This window comes from Canis lupus, chromosome 8 (assembly GCF_048164855.1).
Source record: "Canis lupus baileyi chromosome 8, mCanLup2.hap1, whole genome shotgun sequence".
Lineage (NCBI taxonomy): Eukaryota > Metazoa > Chordata > Mammalia > Carnivora > Canidae > Canis > Canis lupus.
In genome coordinates, this window is record NC_132845.1 from 56,521,420 (window position 1) to 56,543,284 (window position 21,865).

General features: G+C 45.1%; 1 protein-coding gene and 1 long non-coding RNA gene across 12 annotated transcripts in view; one reads left to right on the forward strand and one right to left on the reverse strand.

The window, feature by feature from the left end:
• The window catches only part of LOC140638606 (uncharacterized), a 41,936-nt gene extending 22,485 nt beyond the window's left edge, over positions 1-19,451 (forward strand). Inside the window, exons 5-6 of one of the 2 annotated variants that reach the window (XR_012035627.1) lie at positions 14,943-15,062; positions 17,961-19,451. This is a non-coding gene — a long non-coding RNA (uncharacterized lncRNA). The remainder of the gene's footprint in view (positions 1-14,942; positions 15,063-17,960) is intronic. The other variant, XR_012035628.1, reaches the window with a different exon arrangement.
• Positions 1-21,865, reverse strand: part of ARHGAP17 (Rho GTPase activating protein 17) — a 95,053-nt gene that overhangs the window by 53,364 nt on the left and 19,824 nt on the right. For 9 of the 10 annotated variants that reach the window (XR_012035626.1, XR_012035625.1, XM_072836238.1 and 6 more), the window contains exons 2-3: positions 4,425-4,464; positions 445-549 (exon numbers count right to left, since the gene is read on the reverse strand). Coding sequence is in view for 7 of the 10 variants with exons in the window: in XM_072836238.1 (XP_072692339.1) it covers positions 445-549; positions 4,425-4,464 (145 nt within the window). In the remaining 3 variants the exon portion in view is untranslated. Of the gene's footprint in view, positions 1-444; positions 550-3,583; positions 3,902-4,424; positions 4,465-21,865 lie in introns of those variants that run through there. The other variant, XM_072836239.1, reaches the window with a different exon arrangement.

Below are 21,865 nucleotides of genomic sequence, written 5' to 3' on the forward strand. Positions count from 1 at the left end.
AAAAGGGAAGAAAGCAGGGCTCTGGTTACACCACCACAATGCTAGCCCAAGCCTCACCTCACATCCATCTCAGCTTCTGGAACCTTCCAGTTAGTAAGCCAATAAATTATGTCCTTTTTCTAAGTCAATTAAAGATATTCTTTCAGCTTTTTGCCACCAAAGCATTCCAAACAGATGTCTCCATTGTCTTATCAATGACAAATGGCTCACTGAGTCTTTGAAAGCACCTGGAATAAGTTCAGTGTGAGTAGGGCTTTCGGATCAGCAAGGTCTTAAGCACAAAAGAATGTTCTGGTCCGGCGGGTGTCATGAAAGGAAATGGCAATATTAGGTACAAATCTGCAGGCAACTCGCTGATGCTGCTTGAGAAAACCAAAGGGTTGAAGGGTGCAAAGCCTCACGGGGACACAAGTGTCCCGGCCCCAAGTCACATCTGATACTCACGTATCTCCTCTCGGCATCGCTGCCATGCTGGCCCTGGAAGCATGCCGTCAGACGCTTGTGGGAAAGGTGGCACACTGACCGAACCGTGTCCAGGCGCCGCTCGATCTGAGAAAACAGAGACAAACGAGCCATTCGCAGGGCTGAAGAACACACACCCCTCTTTCTAATGCTGCTGCCACAAAGGCAGAAACAGCATCCTGTGCTCTAATTTTTTTTTTTTTTTTTTTTTTTTTTTTTTTTTAGCTCTGGGGTATACATGGGAATGGTCCCATTCACTTATACCAGGGTTTCTCATTATTGACACTTGGGACCCGGTAATTCTGGGGGTGGGGGCTCTGCTGTGCATGATGGTATGTTCAGCTTCATCTCTGGCCTCTCCCCACCCCATTCCCTAAGCTGTGACAACCGATGCTGTCACCACGCATTATTGAACATCCCCCCAGAGGGCGAAATAGCCCCTGGCTGAGAGCTGCTGACCTCTCTTACACCGAGAGATTTAGATCTCCCAAGGGCTAAGTCCATGAGCAGGGAGGCTGCGGAGTCCGGGCTAAACCTGCTATCAGAGAGACTGGTGGCGGCCGAGCCTGCAGAAGTGCAAAGGAACACCTTAGGGCAATCCCATCGCCAAGGGGGAAAAAGCCACAGGGACATTCAGAAGCTACCTCCTGCAGACAGCAACACAGCCTTCCACACACAGGACATCAGCCCATCGGAACATCAAAATCTATGTCCCACGATTTCCACTCAGGGTCAGTGTCTTCAAAATCATGCCTTACTGGGTTTAGGGTGGGCTTGCAGCTTTGTTTTTGTTTTGTTTTAAATAAACCTCCAAGGCTGAACGGACAGCCAGCAGCAAGGAACACTGACTTAGGGGACGCATGCATCGTGATTTAGCTTCCCAAAATATTATTGCTGGGATATGGCTGTTTATGGCAAAGAGAACTGCTTTGCAAGGGAAGGAATGCCAAAAATGTGTATTCTGATGACTCATTAAGATTGAGTGCAGGCCCGTAGGGATGCTTTCTATTTTAAAGAAAAATCAACAAATTCAAAGCAGAATGCATTTTTATCCCTGCAACGTTGTACCCGATGCCATGGTTCTGTGCTTCTTTCTTGAGAGCCCTGACTGTCCGACTGTCCCAACAGCTTCTCTTCGGCGCCTAGGCCCGACCACCGGGACCCTGACCTGACAGCCATGTTTGTACATAGGAGGAGCAAATGCCACATCACCTCCCCCTAGTCTTCTATAACGACCAGATTTTTAAACCACTGGAAAACTAATATACACTGTATTTGCCATGAAAACAGGCTAAACCCAAACCCGAAACAGACAAAAAACAAAAACCCCCAAACTCCATTGCACTTTGATTCTGATTTCTACTAGAAAACTGTAAAGTCCACAGGGACAGGGGTCTTGATCTGTTTTGTTCACTGATTTATCCCAATGGAAAGTGTTCGTGTAATATCTGTTGAAGGACAAGTAGGAGGGGCCTCTGGGTGGCTCAGTGGTTGAGCACCTGCCTTCGGCCCAGGGCATGATCCTGGAGTCCAGGATCGGATCCAACATCAGGCTCCCTGCAGGGAGCCTGCTTCTCCCTCTGCCTGTGTCTCTGCCTCTCTCTCTCTTTCTCTGTGTCTCACATGAACAAATAAAATCTGAAAGAAAGAGAGAAAGAAAGAAAGAAAGAAAGAAAGAAAGAAAGAAAGAAAGAAAGAAAGAAAAAAGAAAGAAAAGAAAAGGAAAAAAAAGAAAAGAAAAGAAAAGAAAAGAAAAGAAAAGAAAAGAAAAGAAAAAAGAAAAGAAAGAAAAAAAGAAAAGAAAAGAAGGAAAGAAAGAACCAAAGGGCAGGTCGGTGTCAAGTCCCTGTGCAAGGTGTTAGAAAAACAACAGTAAATAGGTTATGGTTCTCGCCCTCCTGGGATTCACAGCCTCCCAGGGAAACTCCACAGAAGCAAAAGGAACTCATGAGTGAAAAACAAGAGGCAAAATAGAAGCCTCTTGAAATGCTCTCACAGAGATCCAAGCGGCAGGAAAACACTGTACAAATTAAGGAAAGTTTCATAGCAGAAACAAACAAACAAAAAATCTCTGTGGTTTGGGATCCCTCCCCAGTACTCTCCTGTTTAACCCATTAATTCCTGCCAATAACCCTAGGGGGTGGATACAACCACATTCCCATTTTAGAGAAGTGGAAACTGAGGCTCAGGGAGGTTCAGTAAGTCCCTGAGGCCACAGAGCAAGTCAAGGGCAGAGCTGGGTAGGGAGGCATCAGACTGCACACCTTTACCCATTGCTGTCTTTCGTCATAGTCAAAGAAGGGGGAAAACATCTGTGGCAGTGATGGCAGACACGGGGTAGGTGTCTGGGTCATGAAAGAAGGCGTTCCTAGAAACTGGCAAACTCCTGGGGCCCCAGTGGATGTTTGGGCAGAGGGACAAGTGCAGACAGTCGCCGCCTGCCTTCCATGGGAACCCTGCCATCCTTGAACCGCCTGCAAGGCCCTCTGGCCTCATCTTGGGGCTTCAAGGGTTCAATGAGATCCTGGATATCCCTGGTGTGGGGCGTAGGACGGAGAACACAGACTTGAAAGAGCAGTCCAGTTAAAGGTCAACTAGACCAAATGATATCTTTGGAAGTCTGAAAATGAAGTTGAGATACATGGTAAAAGTCAATGTGGAAATATTTTTAACAATATCACTGTTGAATAAATCTTAAGGGACACCTGGGTGGCTCAGTGGTTGAGTGTCTGCTTTCAGCTCAGGGCGTGATCCTGGAGTCCCGGGATCAAGTCCTGCATCGGGCTCCCTGCATGGAGCCTGCTTCACCCTCTGCCTGTGTCTCTGCCCCTCTCTGTGTGTTTCTTATGAATAAATAAATAAACACGTTAAAATAAATAAATAGGCTTAAAAAACAACCCAAACCCTTCTAATCCTTAATAAAAACCTCTGGTCCAAAAAAAAAAAAAAAGCACTCCTAAGATATTGTGCCTGCGGATGGCTGTCATAATTGAGAGCTGTTCTGACACGGGGTGGTCCCAGCAGCATTCTTCTAAACTACGTCAGCTCCTTGTCTCCTTTGGGAGGGACAGAGAGTCACCTGGGAGCAGATCTTTGGTCTTCTGGGGCTAAGTGCACACACCTGCTGTGGGTCATGGACACGAGCGGCAAGGACACAAGCGAGGAGGCTAAAGAGAAACCTCCTACAGAAGGGCTTCTGTCCTTCCCAGCATGCTCTGGGTGGGTGGGGACCAAGGGGGTTGAGGCTGAGTGGAGAGATGTAGAGAAAGGGTCCCCGGCCTTCTGGAACAAGCTTCTGGCACGCAAGTTAGAGAAGCCTGTGGATCGACGAAGTGCAGTGGCCCTGGCTCAGGTCCCACAGGAAACAGCCATCCCCACAGAGAGGAAGACAAGTCCAGGCTGATGACAGGCCACCTCAGGGCCTCGGAGCGGTTCTGCAAGGTCTGGTCACCGTCACGAAGACTCTAAGTCCCTGGGGACCCAACTCAGCCCAGAACTGGAGAGAACAAAAGCGTGACATGGAAGGAGAAGTCGAAACTCTAGGTCGGAGCCAGTGGGGCCCTCTGCCGCAGCTGGCAGGGCCTGTCCCATCAAGGACACCATCCCAGCGGCGAGCGACTGTCCCTTGGCCTGGCCTGCCCGGGGCCCGGGACCTGGCCCCAATACCAGCGCATGGCCAGGCCGGCCAGACCCCTCCCCCACCCCACCCCAACACCTGGCGCTTGAAAGCAGGACGAGCCCCGTCTGAACTTCATAACATGACACCAAGGTTTCAGATCCCCTTTTTATCACCGTGCAACCCAACTGCTTTTCTTTCCTGCTCGGAACCACCACGCTGATCAATTTCCTGCTCTTTCAGATCGTACACAGACATACAGAAACCCACTTCAGTTCTCCCGAAGGAAGTCTGGTTTCTTATCCTCTTTACTCAAAGCACTTTAAAAAGATTTTTATTTCCTTACCTGTAACAGATCTTCACTGAGGACTTCTGTTTTCTCGGCTCTGTGGGGGGAAGGGGGGAATCAGAAGTTCAGAATTAGAAATCCAGAAATGCAAAGCAATCCATGAAATTTACTAATTCTCACCCTGGGCAGAAATGAATGATAATGTAGGGGACAAATTCCACCAATTTTTACATCAGAGGGCTGCCTAAGCAAAACCAAAATAAAAAACAAAGGTTTGCAGAGAATAGCAACCCCGAACAAGAAAAAAAGGATGGAGACCAATACTGCTGTATTGAAACAAGTGTGTTACAAATCCAGGAACTATTCTCCAATACACACTCCAGATAGTAACAACAACTGAGCATTCCCTCTTTCAGATATGTCATCTTTACTTTAAAAAGAAACCAAGTATTTTCACAGCTTTCCTCCACCTATGCCTTCTGACTATCATTAACTACCTAGACCTTTCCAGAAAGACGACCTAGTGCCCAACAGTTAGCAGGGGAGCATATGGAGCTGCTGGAGCCTCTTGCCAGATCACAGTACATTCTTAAGAAGACTTTCCTCTGGAGTCCAAAAGGACAGCGTCGTTGCTGTACATAAACCCAGAATGACTGCAATCCAGGTGGCAGGTTGAGACTTCTGGTTAAATAGTGATTAAGGCCAGGCCACCTAAGTGGCTCAGCAGTTGAGCATCTACCTTTGGCTCAGGTCGTGATCCCGCGGTCCTGGGATTGAGTCCTGCAGCAGGCTCCCCTGCTTCTCCATCTATGTCCCTGTCCCCTCTCTGTGTCTCATGAATAAATAAAATCTTAAAAAAAAAAGTAAATAAATAAATAGAGATTGAGACCAACTCAATTATCATCCCTACCCAACTCCCACCGAGATGAACAAGGAAACTTTTAAAAGGAAAAGAACAAGTCTGTTTCAGCCCTGAACATTCCAGGAGGTGGGGAAAAGAGTACAGAGCGATACCAACCAGTTGCATGAGGTTGGTGGTGCACACCCCCAGCCCACACTTGGACGATGGCATGTCAGGTGAAAGCAGGCACCATCACAAAGGATTCCAATACCAGTCAGCACTGCAGCACCCTGGTTAACAGAGATGCTGATGGCAATGGCTTACACACCAGTTTGTACAGGAAACCAGAGCTCTGACCTAACTCAAATACCTCCCAGGGCCACAGGAGCAGAGCCTGGAGATGACTTTCAGAGGCCCAGCTTTCAGAGAAGGCCAACTTTCAACTCTATGAACAAGTTCTGCAAGCAGCAGGCCACAGGATGCCATCTCAGCCCTTGCTCAGCATACATGGTGCCAGGCATTGCTGACACGCCAAACATAAGCAGTCACGCCAGTTAGGGAAGTGGAGCAGGGCCTCAGCTGCCTAGGAGCTCAAGCAATCGGCCCCAAAAGGAACTCTGACTGTCAGCCTCACGGGGACATACCTGGCAGGAGACCACCACAGCTGCACCGTGACCCCTACTTACCAAGAGCCTTGTCCCTCCTCTAGCGAAACACTACCACCAGATTGTGCAACTTCTGCCTCATCTTCTCTGGCGAGGGCCCTCTATACCTCACACAGAACTCTGAAATCTCTTCCTTCTAGAAGTGTAAGTATACACAGACAAAAGTCCCCAAGGCCAATTAAAATGTTCAAAGTTCTAAATAAGAGATTCAGAGCAAATTAAGTCCCTTTATGAAATAGAAATATTTTTAAACTATCACAGAAGAAGAGGAAAACCTAATTTAAAAAACCCAGTGTAGGGATCCCTGGGTGGCTCAGTGGTTTAGCATCTGCCTTTGGCCCGGGGCACAATCCTGGAGTCCCGGGATCGAGTCCCATGTCGGGCTCCCAGCATGGAGCCTGCTTCTCCCTCCTCCTGTGTCTCTGCCCCTCTCTCTCTCTCTCTCTCTGTCTATCATAAACAAATAAATAAATAAATCTTTAAAAATAATAATAAAAAATAAATAAAATCCCAGTGTGGGGGCGCCTGGGTGGCTCAATGGGTTAAGTGTCTGCCTTCAGCTCAGGTCCTGATCCTGGGTCCTAGAATTGAGCCTCCCATTGGGCTCCTTGCTCAGTGAGGAGCCTGCTTCTCCCTCTCCCTCTGACCCTCCTTCCCACTTGTGTGCTCTCTCTCTGTCTCAAATAAATAAATAAATCTTAAAAATGAAATCAAATCCCAATGTGGGCCATTAGCAAGTATGAGAAAGCAATAGCTTGGTGGTACAGCAGAAACAACTGTGTGCATCTTTTCCCAGCAATCTCACATGAGTAATTTGAAATAAAAAATCAAATACAATACAAACAACTGCAAACAATTCAAATCAGGGCTTCTGGCGGGGGTGGGGGTGGGGGGCGGGGGTGGGTAGGTATGAACACAGCAATGCAATAGCCACAAAGAAAATAAAGCAAATGGGGATGCTTGGGTGGCTCAGTGGTCAATTGTCTGCCTTCAGCTCAGGGTGTGATCCCGGGGTCCCGGGATCAAGTCCCACATCAGGCTCCCTGCAGGAAGCCTGCTTCTCCCTCTGCCAAGTCTCTGCCTCTCTCATGAATAAATAAATAGAATCTTAAAAAAAAAAAAAGAAAGAAAGAAAGAAAAAAGAAAGACATCAAATGTAAAAACAAATCGAATACTAACTTCAGGAAAAAGAAAAAGTCCATCAGAAAGAGTCATAGTACACTAGTATGCTTTGCTGCAGATAACTGGTCAGATATACTAATGTAGATATCAAACAGTAATATATCAAAAAATTGTAATATAACTTGGAAGGATAAGGGAGCAGAAGCAGAGAAGAAAGTCACATAAGAGCACTAAACCCTCATTTATCAGGATGGGAAGCCAATAAGTAATAACTAAAACTTGGTAACTTGAAGGATATCAGTTTACCTATTATCTCTAAGTATAGACATGACTAAATGCCAGAATAAACAGAAATTTGAAAACAGAAATTTGAAAATAGTTGCCTCTATGGTTGGGGAATCTCAACTGAGACAATGGGATAACTAGAAAGAGAACCCACTGGGATAAGTTTTTGCTATTATTTAACTTTCTAAACTATGTGTGTGTGTGTGTGTATGTGTAGATATATGTGTGTGTATATATATACATACAAACATATGCATATACATACTTTTAAGTTTTAAAAAACAGTATGTTAATTACATTTTTCTGTGACATGCTTGATATGGTTTCAATTGAAGCATAACTTCATGTGAAGCATAACTCTAACTTAAAACAAGGGGTCCAAATGACAATCTGCACAAAAGTGCAACAGAACATATACCTAAGAGTGTCCAAAACACAAAAAAATCCATATATTTCCTGTCCTTTTTTCAAAATAACAACTCTTTAATTTAAATTTAGAGGTCAAAAAAAAATAAAATAAAATAAAATAAATTTAGAGGTCAAAGGTTGCAGAAGGGGAGGTGAGCAGGGGGTTGGGGTAACTGCGTGTACAGGCACTGAGGAGGGCACTTGATGGGATGAGCACTGGGTGTTATGCTATATGTTGGCAAATCGAACTTCAAGAAAAACAAGAAACAACAACAACAAAATGAAATAATAAATTTAGAGGTACTTTATCTAGAAATCTATCTGGAGATGCAGATATATACACGGAACTAATGATACGAAAATGTTAACATATTCCTTAAAAACAGGTTTATCCTATGTCTCCTGCTTTGTGGACATTCTGTATTACATTGATAAAATTTATTTTAGAGAGACATCCAATGTATTTTTTTTTTTTGTAAAGATTTAGTTATTTATATATTTATTTGAGAGAGAAGGTACCCATCCATGCAGGGGAAGAAGCAGAGAGAGGACAGAATCTCAAGCAGATTCCACACTGGGTTCAGGGCTCAATCTCATGACCCTGAGATCATGATCTGAGCCCAAATCAAGAGTTGGATGCCTAGCCTCCTGAGCCAGCCTGGCTCCCCCACAATATCTTTTTATTTTTTATTTATTTATTTTTGTTTTTAAGATTTTATTTATTTATTCATGAGAACACACACAGAGAGAGAGGCAGAGACACAGGCAGAGGGAGAAGCAGGCTCCATGCAGGGAGAGCCTGACGTGGAACTCAATCCTGGGTCTCCAGGATCATGCCCTGGGCTGAAGGCAGCGCTAAACCACTGAGCCACCCGGGCTGCCCCAATCTAACATTTTAACCAGATTTTTAAAATCTACTGCAATTATTAAAAGTTACCTATTAGCGGGAAAGATTACTTCTCCCCCAGCTTTACTGAACTTTAATTGACAAATAACACTGTATATATTTAAAGTGTATAATGTGCTAATTCAGTTTACATATATTGTAAAATGATTAATCAGGTTAATGAACACATTCATCACCTTTCACCGTTCCCTTTTTTGTAACAGTAGTTGTAAGAATGCTTAAAATCTACTCTCTTAGCAAATTTCAAGTATATAATACAGGATTATTATACTCCCCAGAGCTTATTCATTTTATAATGGAAGGCTTATACCCTTTGACTTATAGCTTTTCACCCTTTACACCCAGGTGGCCATCATTTTTTTCTGTTTCTATACATTTGACTTTTTCTTTTCTTTTTTTTTCTTTAAGATCCCAAATATGAGATCATATAGTATTTGTCTTTCTCTGTCTGGCGTATTTCACTTAAAGTATTATCCATAGGGTTCATCCATGTTCTTGCAAATGGCAGGATTTCCTTCTTTCTCACGGTTGAATAATATTCCAGTGTGTGTGTGTGTGTGTGTGTGTACATAGACACTCTCCACATCTTTATCCATTCATCCATCAACCAATACTTAGGTTGTTTCCCTATCTTAGTTATTGTGAATAATTCTACAATGAATATAGGAATGCAGGTACCTTTGAAATACTGATTTCATTTCCTTTAGATATATACCCAGCAACTGGGCTTGCTGGATCATAGGGTAGCTCTATTTTTAGTTTTCTGAAGAACCTTTATACTGTTTTCCAATAATAACTATGTTTTCACTAAAGTGTACATGGGTTCCAATTTCTATTATCACCAACATCTGTTATCTCTTGTGTCTTTTACGGTAGCTATCCTAACAGGTGTGAGGTGGTACTTCATTACAGTTTTCATTTGTGTTTGCCTGATTATTAGTGATATTGAACACCGATTCATATACCAGTGGGCCACGTGTATATCTTCTTTGAGAAAACATCTAACTAGGTCTTTTGTTCATTTTTTTTTTAATTTTTATTTATTTATGATAGTCACACACAGAGAGAGAGAGAAAGAGGCAGAGACACAGGCAGAGGGAGAAGCAGGCTCCATGCACTGGGAGCCCGACGTGGGACTCGATCCCGGGTCTCCAGGATCGCGCCCTGGGCCAAAGGCAGGCGCCAAACCGCTGCGCCACCCAGGGATCCCTCTTTTGTTCATTTTTAAACCAGGTTAATTGTTTCTTACCAATGAGTTGTATGAATTCATTACATATTTTGAGAATTAACCCGATATTTATAGTTTGCGAATATCTTCTCCCATTCTGTAGGCTGCTTTTTTCATTTCGATTCCTTCCTTGCTGTTGCAGAAGCATTTTAGTTTGATGTCGTCCTCCTACCTGTTTATTTTGTCTTTTTGTGAAAAATGCCCCTGGAGTTTTTTGTACTGAATCTGCAGACAGTTTTGGGTAGCACAGACACTTTAATAATATTAAATCTGGGGATCCCTGGGTGGCGCAGCGGTTTGGCGCCTGCCTTTGGCCCAGGGCGCGATCCTGGGGACCCGGGATCGAATCCCACGTCGGGCTCCCGGTGCATGGAGCCTGCTTCTCTCTCTGCCTGTGTCTCTGCCTCTCTCTCTCTCTCTCTCTCTCTCTCTGTGTGTGTGTGTGACTATCATAAATAAAAAAAAAATTAAAAAAAAATATTAAATCTGCCAATCCATGGATACAGGATATCTGGGAAAGGTTCCTTTAAAGTGACAAATCATGATTCTGGAATGTAACATACAAGCTAGGATGGCTCCTTCACACAAAGATACCCCCACTGGCCTATGCTATCCCTACCTTAATTTTAGGGAACCACTGTTGCCCCTATCTCCCCCAATATGTGGTGCAAATGACTTGATCTTCTTCATCACTGGGACCAGTCCAAGGCTCAGCCCTTTGTATGCTGACCTGTCTTGAAGCGTTCATCTTTACCAGAGACCTGAATGTTTTGCCCAAGGAAAGTCCAGCAATTATTCAGAATACTGGCCAAGGTGCTCAGTTAAAGGCATTTATAGGGCAGCCCCGGTGGCGCAGCGGTTTAGCGCCGCCTGCAGCCCAGGGCGTGATCCTGGAGACCCGGGATGGAGTCCCACCTCGGGCTCTCTGTGTGGTGCCTGCTTCTCCCTCTGCCTGTGTCTCTGCCTCTCTCTCTCTCTGTCTCTATGAATAAATAAAATAAAAATCTTTAAAAAAAAAAGGCATTTATATTAGCCACGGACACTTGGCTTTACTGAGATCTGATTTTTTTTTAAGATTTTATTTATTTATTCATGAGAGACAGAGAGACAGAGAGAGAGAGAGAGAGAGTGGCAGCGACATAGGCAGAGGGAGAAGCACGCTCCATGCAAGGAGCATGACGTGGGACTTGATCCCGGTTCTCCAGCATCAGGCCCTGTACTGAAGACAGCACTAAACCGCTAAGCCACCGGGGCTGCCCTGAGATCTGATTTTTTTTTTTTTTTATGATAGTCACAGAGAGAGAGAGAGAGAGAGAGAGAGAGAGAGGCAGAGACACAGGCAGAGGGAGAAGCAGGCTCCATGCACCAGGAGCCCGACGTGGGATTCGATCCCAGGTCTCCAGGATCGCACCCTGGGCAAAAGGCAGGCGCTAAACCGCTGCGCCACCCAGGGATCCCTGAGATCTGATTTTTGGTCAGATTTTTAAAGTTCATTAATAAAGCAAATAAGGGGAGGCACCGTAATAAACCTATCATTGCATCTTAAAGACAAAGTGATCCAAAAAATTTTAAAAAATAATACTTGCTAAATCAGATTGTTTCAAACCAGACATTTTGCTACACAGACCCAAACTTTTTGTATATGGGTCTTTTTTCTACTTTGTCAGAGCCTTCTTTGTGTCCAACGTTCTGTGCTTGAAAACACACTTGAATGCTTCCTGTCCGAAACTGGGAAAACAATGCAAAGCAGGAAAGCACCTCCCGCTCGCCGTTTACTCTGGGGTTTGTTTTTTCCTATGCGAGCCACTGGGCAATTGCACTAGTCATTCAAACACGGCTTACATCAGGCAGCAGTTTCAATTCCCTGATTCCTTTTTGGGAAAGTGTAGCATTTGCCCCTCATGACTCCCAAAGCCTAACAGAAGCAGGGCTGTGCAGGCCTCGTCGTCCCCCTTTCTCCCCTGACTGGTTGTAGTAACGTCCCACCCTGAGGTTGTGGCTGATAGGAGTCTCACGCAGCCCCCTTCCTGGGCCAGGAGAAAATGGAAACGCTCCCAATCTGAAGCAGTTCGATGTACCAAAGACAGACAGAGGTGCTTAAACCAGGACACAGGGTCAAAGGAGAATCTCCGACCGGCCTGACAATTTTCAACTCTAATCGCGGACTGACTTCTGGAGAAGTTTCCGCCATGGCTACACTCAAAGGCCCAACACCATGGCTGTGAATGGCATCTTGTTTCCCAGGATGCTGACTATGGCATTCAGGCCACACACAGCTGCATGATGCAGGTATTCTGGGAGCCATGGCAACAAGTGCTCCAGTTCACACCTTCAGTGCATGCTGTGCTCTTCCAAGCTCTGCACTTGACTGACCCCATCCCAGCCAGAGAGTTCCGTAGGACCAGAGACCAAGTCTATCTTGTCCATCAGTCCCCTGTCCAGCATCTGTCTTCAACCTGCCTGCTACACAGCAGGTGCTTCATAAATATACAATGAATGAATTAATGAAAAAGTAAATGGCTGTCCCAAAAATACAGAAGGAGTTGAAAATAAGATCTTTCTAGATTTCAAAAGAGCTGGCAAGAAAAAAATTCAACAGCAATAGGCAGAAAATTAGAACTGCCTTCCACAGTAAAATCCATAATGACCAAATTAAAATGATAGTGCCTTCCAAAATTAATATTTTTTCATTAAAAAAATACAGAAATCAAACTACCCATATTACCAGGGGTCAGCAAACTATGGCCTACAGGTATAGTCTAGCTCACTGCCTATTTTGGAATGGCCAGCAAAGTAATAATAGATTTTACTTTATTTATTTTTTAGATTTTTATTTATTCAGGAGAGACACAGAAAGAGAGGCTGAGACATAGGCAGAGGGAGAAGCAGGTTCCCTGAAGGGGAGTACCATATGGGACTCAAGGATCATGTCTCAACCACTGAGCCCCAGGTGCCCCTAGTGTTTACTTTAAAATGGTTTGAGGGGGATCCCTGGGTGGCTCAGCAGTTTTGCGCCTGCCTTTGGCCCGGGGTGCGATCCTGGAGTCCCGGGATCGAGTCCCGCATCGGGCTCCCGGTGCATGGAGCCTGCTTCTCCCTCTGCCTGTGTCTCTGCCTCTCTCTCTCTCTCTCTATGTCTATCATAAATAAATAAAAATAAATCTTTATAAAAAATAACATGGTTTGGGAAAAGATTCAAAAGTGGACCATATAATATGATGCACAAGAATTACATGAGATTCTGGTTCCATGTGCACAAATACAGTTTTATTGGAGCACAGCCAGGCGGATTAGTTTATGTATTATCAATGGGTTGCTCTCATGCCACAACAGCAGAGCTAAGTTGCTCCAACAGAGACCATACAGCCGGCAGAGCTCAAAATATTTACTATCTGGCTGTTTACCAACCAATGTGCCAACCTCGGGTCTACACCAGTGACTCTCACAGGGTGTGGTGCAAACCTCATGAGGCGGCTTTTGGGAGTCACTCTGAGGACTGGTATGCGAGGCTGATCTGGAGGTGTATTTTGTCTTCTTAGACATTCCACCTCGTGTCTGAGAAGCTGCTGCCAAAATGAATGGGGGTGGCTGACTCTGTTAATACAGTCCAAATGGGAGGCCCAGCATTGGCGATGCTGGTGACAGGGAGAGATCAGAAAGTATCTCTCTCCTCCATCCACCCACCTCCCTCCAAACCGCTGAAATATTGTAACTATTATTTTCTTTCTGTTCCCTGCTCACAAACATGTTTCCGGACTAGATTTAAATAAACAAAATTGCCTGTCTTAGGCGCCGTCTAACATTTTCTGGAAAGGCCAAATAATAAATATTTCAGGCTTACAGGCCACACCATTGCTCCTGCTATCACTGAGCTCTGTTGTTGTAACACAGAAGTTGCCACGGACAACATATAAATGAATGGACCTGGCTATGTTCCAATAAACTTGACTTATGGACACGGACAGGTGAATTACGTAACTTTTCTTTTTTTTAAGTGGGCTTCATGTCCAGCGTGGGGCCCAACAGGGGGCTTGAACTCGTGACCTTGAGATCAAGACCTGAGCTGAGATCAAGAGTCAGATGGATGCTTAAGGGATTGAGCCGCCCAGGTGCTCCACGAATTCTTATAATTTTCAGATGTCACAAAATATTCTTCTTTAAAAAATTTTTTTTCAACCATTTAAAGTGCAAAAAAAATTTTTTTCAACCATTTAAAAGTGCAACCATTTAAAAAACCCTTGTGAGCCGAGTGGGGCTGGAGCTGGCCTGCAGGCTGTAGTTGGCTAAGTTGATCTGTGTACAAGGGAGGTGTAGCTTCCCACAAAGCTTCCATCCTTTCTAATCACTTCTAAATTCTCTTTACTTTGAAGGGGGATTTCTTTTTCTTTTTTTGAAGATTTTATTTATTTATTCATGAGAGACACAGAAGGAGAGGAGAGAGAGGCGGAGACACAGGCAGAGGGAGAAGCAGGGTCCGTGCAGGGAGCCCGACGTGGGACTCGATCCCGGGTCCCCAGGATGACGGCCCGGGCCGAAGGCGGCGCTAAACCGCGATGTCACCGGGGCTGCCCTGAACGGGGATTTCTGGGCTTTCCTGATTTGTTCTTTGGAAGGGAAGGGACACTAGTTTCTCGAGACTTCACCAGATTGCTCCTTTCAACCCCTGCAGCCATTCTGAGCCCTTGAGAGCGGCGGCTCGCCCTTCCCCACTCAATCCATCTCTGCCCAGGGACGGCAAACAAACGCAGGGCCCGAGAGCCAACGTTTACTTCAAACACCTGTGTCCTCGCATTGCCCCAAGATCACAGTAGTGATGGCTCTGGTCGACCAATGCACATGAGAGATCATAATTCTGTGGGTTTTTTACTTAATCACTTAAGTATGTCAGCGAAAAAGAATGGGGCAGGGAGAGAAATTTTAATCAACTGCTTTGAAATTCTGGTTACCTGCAAATATCTAGGCGCATGCTTGGTAAGTAATATAAACTATGACCAATCAGTTGAGGAATCTCATTCTACAGGGCAACAGCGCACACAGTCACTGCCTGCAGGAGATTTATATTTGCAGGGACATTACAGCGGCCAGACCCACAGCTAAGTGGTGTATTTTATCCTGCCAGGAACCAGATTTGGGGCAACGCTGTCATCTCCTGGTACAAGCACTTAGAAAATGCACTTGAGCCTCCGTGCTGAGTTTAGACACATTCATCTGACTTCACAGTGAGCCCAGGGACTGCTGGGTGAGTTTTTCCTGTTCCATCTCATTAGATTAGGTGCCTTCTTAAGTTTCTGGGAAGGGATCTGAAGGCTACTTAATTGGATTTTTAATGTAAAGGAACTCTCTGACACTTTATAAATGAAACAATTTGTTACGCATTCCACAAAGGAGTTTGAAAAGTCTTATAAGAGGGTTTATAGAACTCTAAAGGGAAAGTATGGGCAAAGAAAAACAAAAGATCCCTGTGCATAGGGGCATCTGAGTGGCCCAGTGGTTGAGCATCTGCCTTTGGCTCAGAATGTGATCCTGGGGTCCTGGGATCGAGTCCCACATCAGGCTCCCCATCGGGAGCCTGCTTCTCCCTCTGCCTGTATTTGCCTCTCTCTGTGTGTCTCTCATAAATAAATAAATAAATAAATAAATAAATAAATAAATAAATAAATAAAATCTTAAAACAACAAAACAAAACAAGATCTCATGCATAACACTGAAAAGAAAAAGGATATTTACCAGAGGGAAAATGATCAAATAGAAAGTATTTTGGTAACAATGTGAGTGAAATACATCTAAAACTTCACATTCTATGCCATAAATTATTTCTTCAAATGATGGCACTCTGGCCACATATTTACAGTTTTTCTGAGATAAGTAACATTTATTTTTTAATTGAAACAGCAATCACAAAACCCTTATCAATCTTAACTGAATCTCCACAATATTATTTGAATTCCAATCAACAACTAAGATGAACTGTTATATTTTAAAATCAACTGAATTGAGTTGTATTGTCTTCCTACACATGTAAGCTTATGCAGCAGCTTTTGTTTGGTCAGTTGTTGGCTTTCTCCCCTCTGGCACATGAAATGGAATCTATTTGCTGTCCCAGCTGTAACCACGTGCTAAGTCTAAAAAGCTCCACCAACAATTTCTGCTTATGGCAAAGTGGGAAGGAAGCTCCCTGCCACCAGCACACTTTGCAGGCTCCGTCTGGTGGTCCGGGTGGGGGTGCTGGACGGAGGGGGGACACTTCCAGGCTGCTCAGGTCAAGTACACTGCCAGCTTGGACCTGGAGGAGCTGAGTTTGAGATTTCAAAGCGTATTTAAGCAGGCAGAAATCTGAGCAATTTGCAAAGTATCTCAGGGTGGACAATGCACGTGGAGCTAAATCTGGGGAGGAGCTAAGGGGGAGGAGATCCAGGAAGGGGGTCCAGTTTACTGGCCCAAGAACACAGAAGGCAAGGCGGAGCTGAAAAGCCACATGCAAAAATGTGAGAACATTTTCGAGAACCCCAAAGGCAAGGCCACACAAATTCAAGGGCTCAGTTCTGACTCAGTGCTATGGCCACTGGTAGGGAGGTGCTCTGCATCCTAAGACAGGTTGTGCAAGGCCTCTTCTAAATGCTTCTAAGTCAGCACATTTGGACTTTCAAGAGCACGTTCCCATAAAAAGTAGGTTATAAATGATCATTAAGTTCTCAGGCCAAGCTCCATTTTGCTTATAGCTTATCTGAAGGACCCATTATCCTTACAGCTTATTGGAAAGACAGCCCTAGTAGGCACCTATGGATCTTCTGAGCCACAGTGAATGTAGGGAACAGTCGTGTAAAAAAAAAAAAAAGAGAGATAACAGCGATTCTTAACCATGGCTATACTTTACAATCCTGGGGGATTTAAAAATAAAATGGATGATTCCAGTTTTAGGAAAAGGCCAGAAAAAGCAAATCTAGGGGCGTCTGGGTGGCTCAGTTGGTGAAGCATCTGCTTCAGGTCATGATCTCGGGGTCCAGGGATGGAACCCCACGCTGGGCTCCCTGCTCAGCGGGGAGTCTGCTTCTCCTTCTGCAACTGCTCCTCCCCTCTTGTGGTCTCTCTTCTCTCAAATAAATACATAATGAAAGAAAGAAAGAAAGAAAGAAAGAAAGAAAGAAAGAAAGAAAGAAAGAAAGAAAGAAAGAAAGGAAGGAAGGAAGGAAGGAAGGAAGGAAGGAAGGAAGGAAGGAAGGAAGGAAGGAAGGAAGGAAGGAAGGAAGAAAGAAAGAAAGAAAGAAAGAAAGAAAGAAAGAAAGAAAGGAAGGAAGGAAAATCCATAGAGGCAGAAAGAGCTGGGCTAGCTGAGGTTGAGGCTGGGCATGAGGAGAGACCAGACAGCAGCACGAGTGGTCTTAATGGGGTGATTCAACTCTTGTCCAATCAGATGGTGGTGATGGTTACACAATGCTGTCAATTTACTAAAAAAAAGTAAATCATGGAGCTGTATACCTAAAATGGGTGAACTTTATGACATATAAAGCCCTCTCAATAATTTTAAAAATAATACCTGGACCCCAACCCAGAATGACTGAATCAGAGCCTCCTCCAGGGGGTGGGGGTGGGTGTAGTAGGGCCTGATATTTTGTTTGAAAGCTTCCCAGGCCATTCCAATGTGTGGCGACAGCTGAGAACCCTGGTGTAGGAAGGGTCAGGGTACCCAAGCTGGCAGGTGGTAACTACCAGAATATGACAGAGAGAGGCCCCAGCAGTAAGTGGTTGGCAGTAGCGACAACAGGCAGAGGTGTCTCTATAGAACAGGCCACAGATACACTCTTGCTGGGTCAAGATGGCCTAGTCCGTGGTCTGATGTATATGACTCATAATTGAGTTGCCTCGCCTGCCTTCGTGGGCAGGGTAAGCTGAGTGATAAGCCAACACACAGCAGATTCTAAGTCTCACTGTAGGCAAAGGACAAGGAGACTGAATATGGTAGGAGCTAAGTTAGGGCTCCAGGGTTGGGCAGACCTGATTCTGAATCCCAGCCTTGTTGCTTGGACGCCACCAACGTGAGGGTCCATGTCCTCCACGTTAAGATGGGAATGATGGTAATAATATCACCACCACAATGATTGTTTAGAAACACCATTTATCTCGGTTATCTCATTACCAGGGTCCCTGGCACCCAGTCAGAGTTCGGGGAGCGTCAACTGTCCTGAGCATTACAAGCATCCACCAACACCTTCGGATAACTCCCAAGCTACATCTTATCTGGGAAAGACTTTCCGGCAGTGACCAGGCTGTTCTGGCTTCTCCCAGAAGTTACGGTTGAATCTGGACCACGAGAGACAAAAAGCTGCGTCAACCCTTACAGCAGGAGCGGGGCAGCCTGTTCTGTTACAACAAAGGGTTGGTTGTGATAACACCGCGTGGGCTGGAGGCCACCAAAGAGAATCACAGGCACGTAATATACAGAAACTTAGAGGCTGAGTATGTGGCGAGCTAGCAAAAAGCCTTCATCAAAGGACCAACGTCTTAGTCCTCTGCACCTCACACCACTGAGGCATAAAAATGCCAGCCCTGGCGGTCCGCAGGTATGTATCCACAGAGGGCCAAAGAACTCTCTGGACAGAGGGCATCTTAGGATGGCCTTGCTCCGAGATATTTACATCTTTATTCATTCAGCCAGTATCCTGGAGCCCTCTCTAAATGTTGAAAACTGGAAAGGATCGAAGGAGAGAAATGAGCCGCAGTCCCCACCCTTGGGAGCTAATACAATATAAACAACCATTTACCCGCTTCTGGGAGACAGCAACGTAAATAACCATTTACAGCGCTTCTGGGAGCAGAGAGAAGCCAGGAAAGGCTTCACAGGGCAACAGCCTAAGCAGATCTCAGATAAGACAGAAGCACACCCACAGAGGATGGGAGAGGGAATGTGGTCAGGCTCCTGCACCTGGGCACCGAGTAAGGGCTGGAAAGAGCCATAAACTGGGAACTAGGGGGCCACGGGGAGCCATCGATGGATTCTCCACAGTGGAGTGGCATCGGATTTGAGGCTCAGAATGAAAATTCTAACAGCATAGTACAGGCTAGAGGTAGGACAACATCTGGAGGGCCTCCACAGTGATTCAGGGAATGACTAAGAACAGACATGAAGCCTACCAGTCTGATCCTGGCCAATGCCACGCTGCTATTTTAACAGAAATGGTACGCCTGAATCACTGACTGTAAACCATCAACTTGAAAACCACTTTAAAAAGTTCAAGAAAGGGGGCGCCTGGGTGGCTCAGCTGCTTAAGCATCTGCCTTCGGCTCAGGTCATGATCTCAGGGGTCCTGGGATCATGCCAAGCAGGGAGACAGCTTCTCCTGCTGCTGCTCCCCCTGCTTGTGCTCTCTCCCTCAAATACATTTTTTAAATATTTCAAAAATAAATAAATAAATATGTCAAGAAAAACCTATAAAACGTGGAGGTCTCTCTGACCAAGAAATAAATCAGACATAGAAACTAGAATTCGGGATCCCTGGGTGGCGCAGCAGTTTGGCGCCTGCCTTTGGCCCAGGGCGCGATCCTGGAGACCCAGGATTGAGTCCCACGTCGGGCTCCCGGTGCATGGAGCCTGCTTCTCCCTCTGCCTGTGTCTCTGCCTCTCTCTCTCTCTCTCTCTGTGTGACTATCATAAATAAATAAAAAATTAAAAAAAAAGAAACTAGAATTCATGGGCCATAAGCTAGGTAATCACCAGATCCCTAGTCCTAGATGAAGTTTACATTTGTACATTCCTCCTCCTCTTTTTTTTTTTTTTTTAAGAAAGCACTTTTGCATATGTGATAACATTTTCCTATATGACACGTACCCTTATGGGGCAATTTTTATCCTTATTTCCATGGGTGTGGAAATTGGGCAGACACCCATTAAAAAAAATACATATGAACCAAAGTCTGTGGACCCTCAGAAAGAAAGCAATTTTAAGGTCACTGACCAAAGTTGACCCTTAATTTATTTTCATGCTAGACTCTGGTCCTAGCTCCACCTCAAACTAACCATGGGCTCTAAAAATACAACCCTTGACCTTCCTGTACCTCACTTTATTTATATTTGTACCAACGATCTCACGCAATTTTTAAGAGACTACAATAAAATAGAACATTTGAGAAAAAAAGAGAATATTTGCAACCTTCAGAACTGTGCTTTACGAATGTTGGGGTATATCTCTATAAATAACAAGGAACGTCACATATTTTTAAAAGGCAAGCAATGCTGAACTTCAGATAATTGTGGATCCTCTAAGTTTCTACGAGGAATGCACATCATAGATGTAGCCCAGAAAGTTCCATGATTAGCGTGGTGCACAAAATAGAGGGGAAAAAAAATGGAAAAATGAGGTGAGGCTGCTCTTAATGGATGATGGATAGATTCTGGGTGGAGAGCACCATAAATCTTCACTTACACTTTTATAAAGGTCAAAGAAAAGTGTTCCAACACCACAGCTTGATGGATGGAAGGATGCTGTTGATGACTCAAAATAGAATATTGATTTTTTTTTTAAATGAGGCTTTTTCTAAAAGGATATTTGGAATAATGAAATGTTCACTGAGTGGAGCTATGCAGCCCATCACTGCATTCAACCACAGGTGGGTGCAATGCATGATTTGACACTAACCTTTTCATTTGGTTAGTCACTGAACAAATATTTGTTGGGTTCCCTTCCGTGAGCCATCATGAGTAAGAGACATGGCCCCTGCTCTGACAGGACTCAAGGGCTGTCAAGGAAAATAAGCAATCAAGACTCCAATGCGATGAGTGCTCTGCCTGGGGAAGCACGGGGCCTCACAGAGTAGAGTTGTCATCACCACCATCATGGCTAACGTTTCTTGAGCTCACACCTGGGCAATTTTGCTCCCGAGATCCGGGTTCTTAACTTCTGGGTTCCAGATACATGTATCACATGTATGACCTCACTGAATCCTCAGGCTAACTATGTGATCGATGCTATTATCATGCCCTTTTCGGAGATGAGAAACCTATGCACAGAGAAGTTAATAAGATGCCAAAGGTTAGAGGCCTTGGGAGGGCATCTGATACAAATGTAAGATACCAGACCAGGAAGGTTTTTGAGACGTAGCAAGTGAGTTGGAGCTGGAAGCTTGGATGTCAGATAGCAGAAGGGTATGCTAAAGCAGGGAGGACAGAGGTACGAGAGACAGCCTGGGAAGGATACACTCAAGGCGACACAGCTGTGGGGGAACCCTTGCAGCCATCTCAATCCCCTTCGGCTTGGGTGCATGGGACCTGCTGAATGAAGTTGAGGGCCAAGCAGGGGGACTTCCAGGGCTTAAGGGCCTTACACAGAAGAGGAGGTAATGGTAGTCCACTACTGAAGGAGGAGATGCGACAGCTGAGACATCCCTCACTCTGGGGCCACCCAAGGCTCAGACAGGCAGAGCCTGCTAAAGAGCAATGGGGACAGGGATTGACAGGAGCCCTGCAGGACTTTGGGCCTTAAAAAGAATATCAGGCACTGCGAGACACCGGGGTGGCTCTGCGGTTGAGCATCTGCCTCCAGCTCAGGTCATGATCCTGGGGTCCTGGGATCAAGTGCTGCACTGGGCTCTCTGCAGGGAGTCTGCTTCTCCCTCTGCCTAGGTCTCTGCCTCTCTCTGGGTCTCTCATGAATAAATAAATAAATAAAATATCAAAAAAAAAAAAAAGGAATATCAGGCACTGGTTCTCTACCAGAGGGAAGGCAAGAGAGCTGGGGAAATTCTCTTGATGTGGGCACATGAGTCCTACTAAGTGCAAAGGTAAGGCAGGAGAACTCAGATAAACAAGTCCTGCCAAGGGGAAATTTAGTCCCACCCTCAAATCAGTTGAAGTCTATGGTGAACTGAGTGTATCCAAAGCACCAACAAAGCCTAGACTCCTGCAACAACAGACTAGATGGACCGGAGTCCTCACACGATCGGCCCGGCAGAGGAAGCACGCCACGCTCGGTTTCTACACACATTTGTCGTTCCGTCAAAAGTCACCAGAGGAGAAACACAGAAAATATGATGCATTATCAAGATACACAGT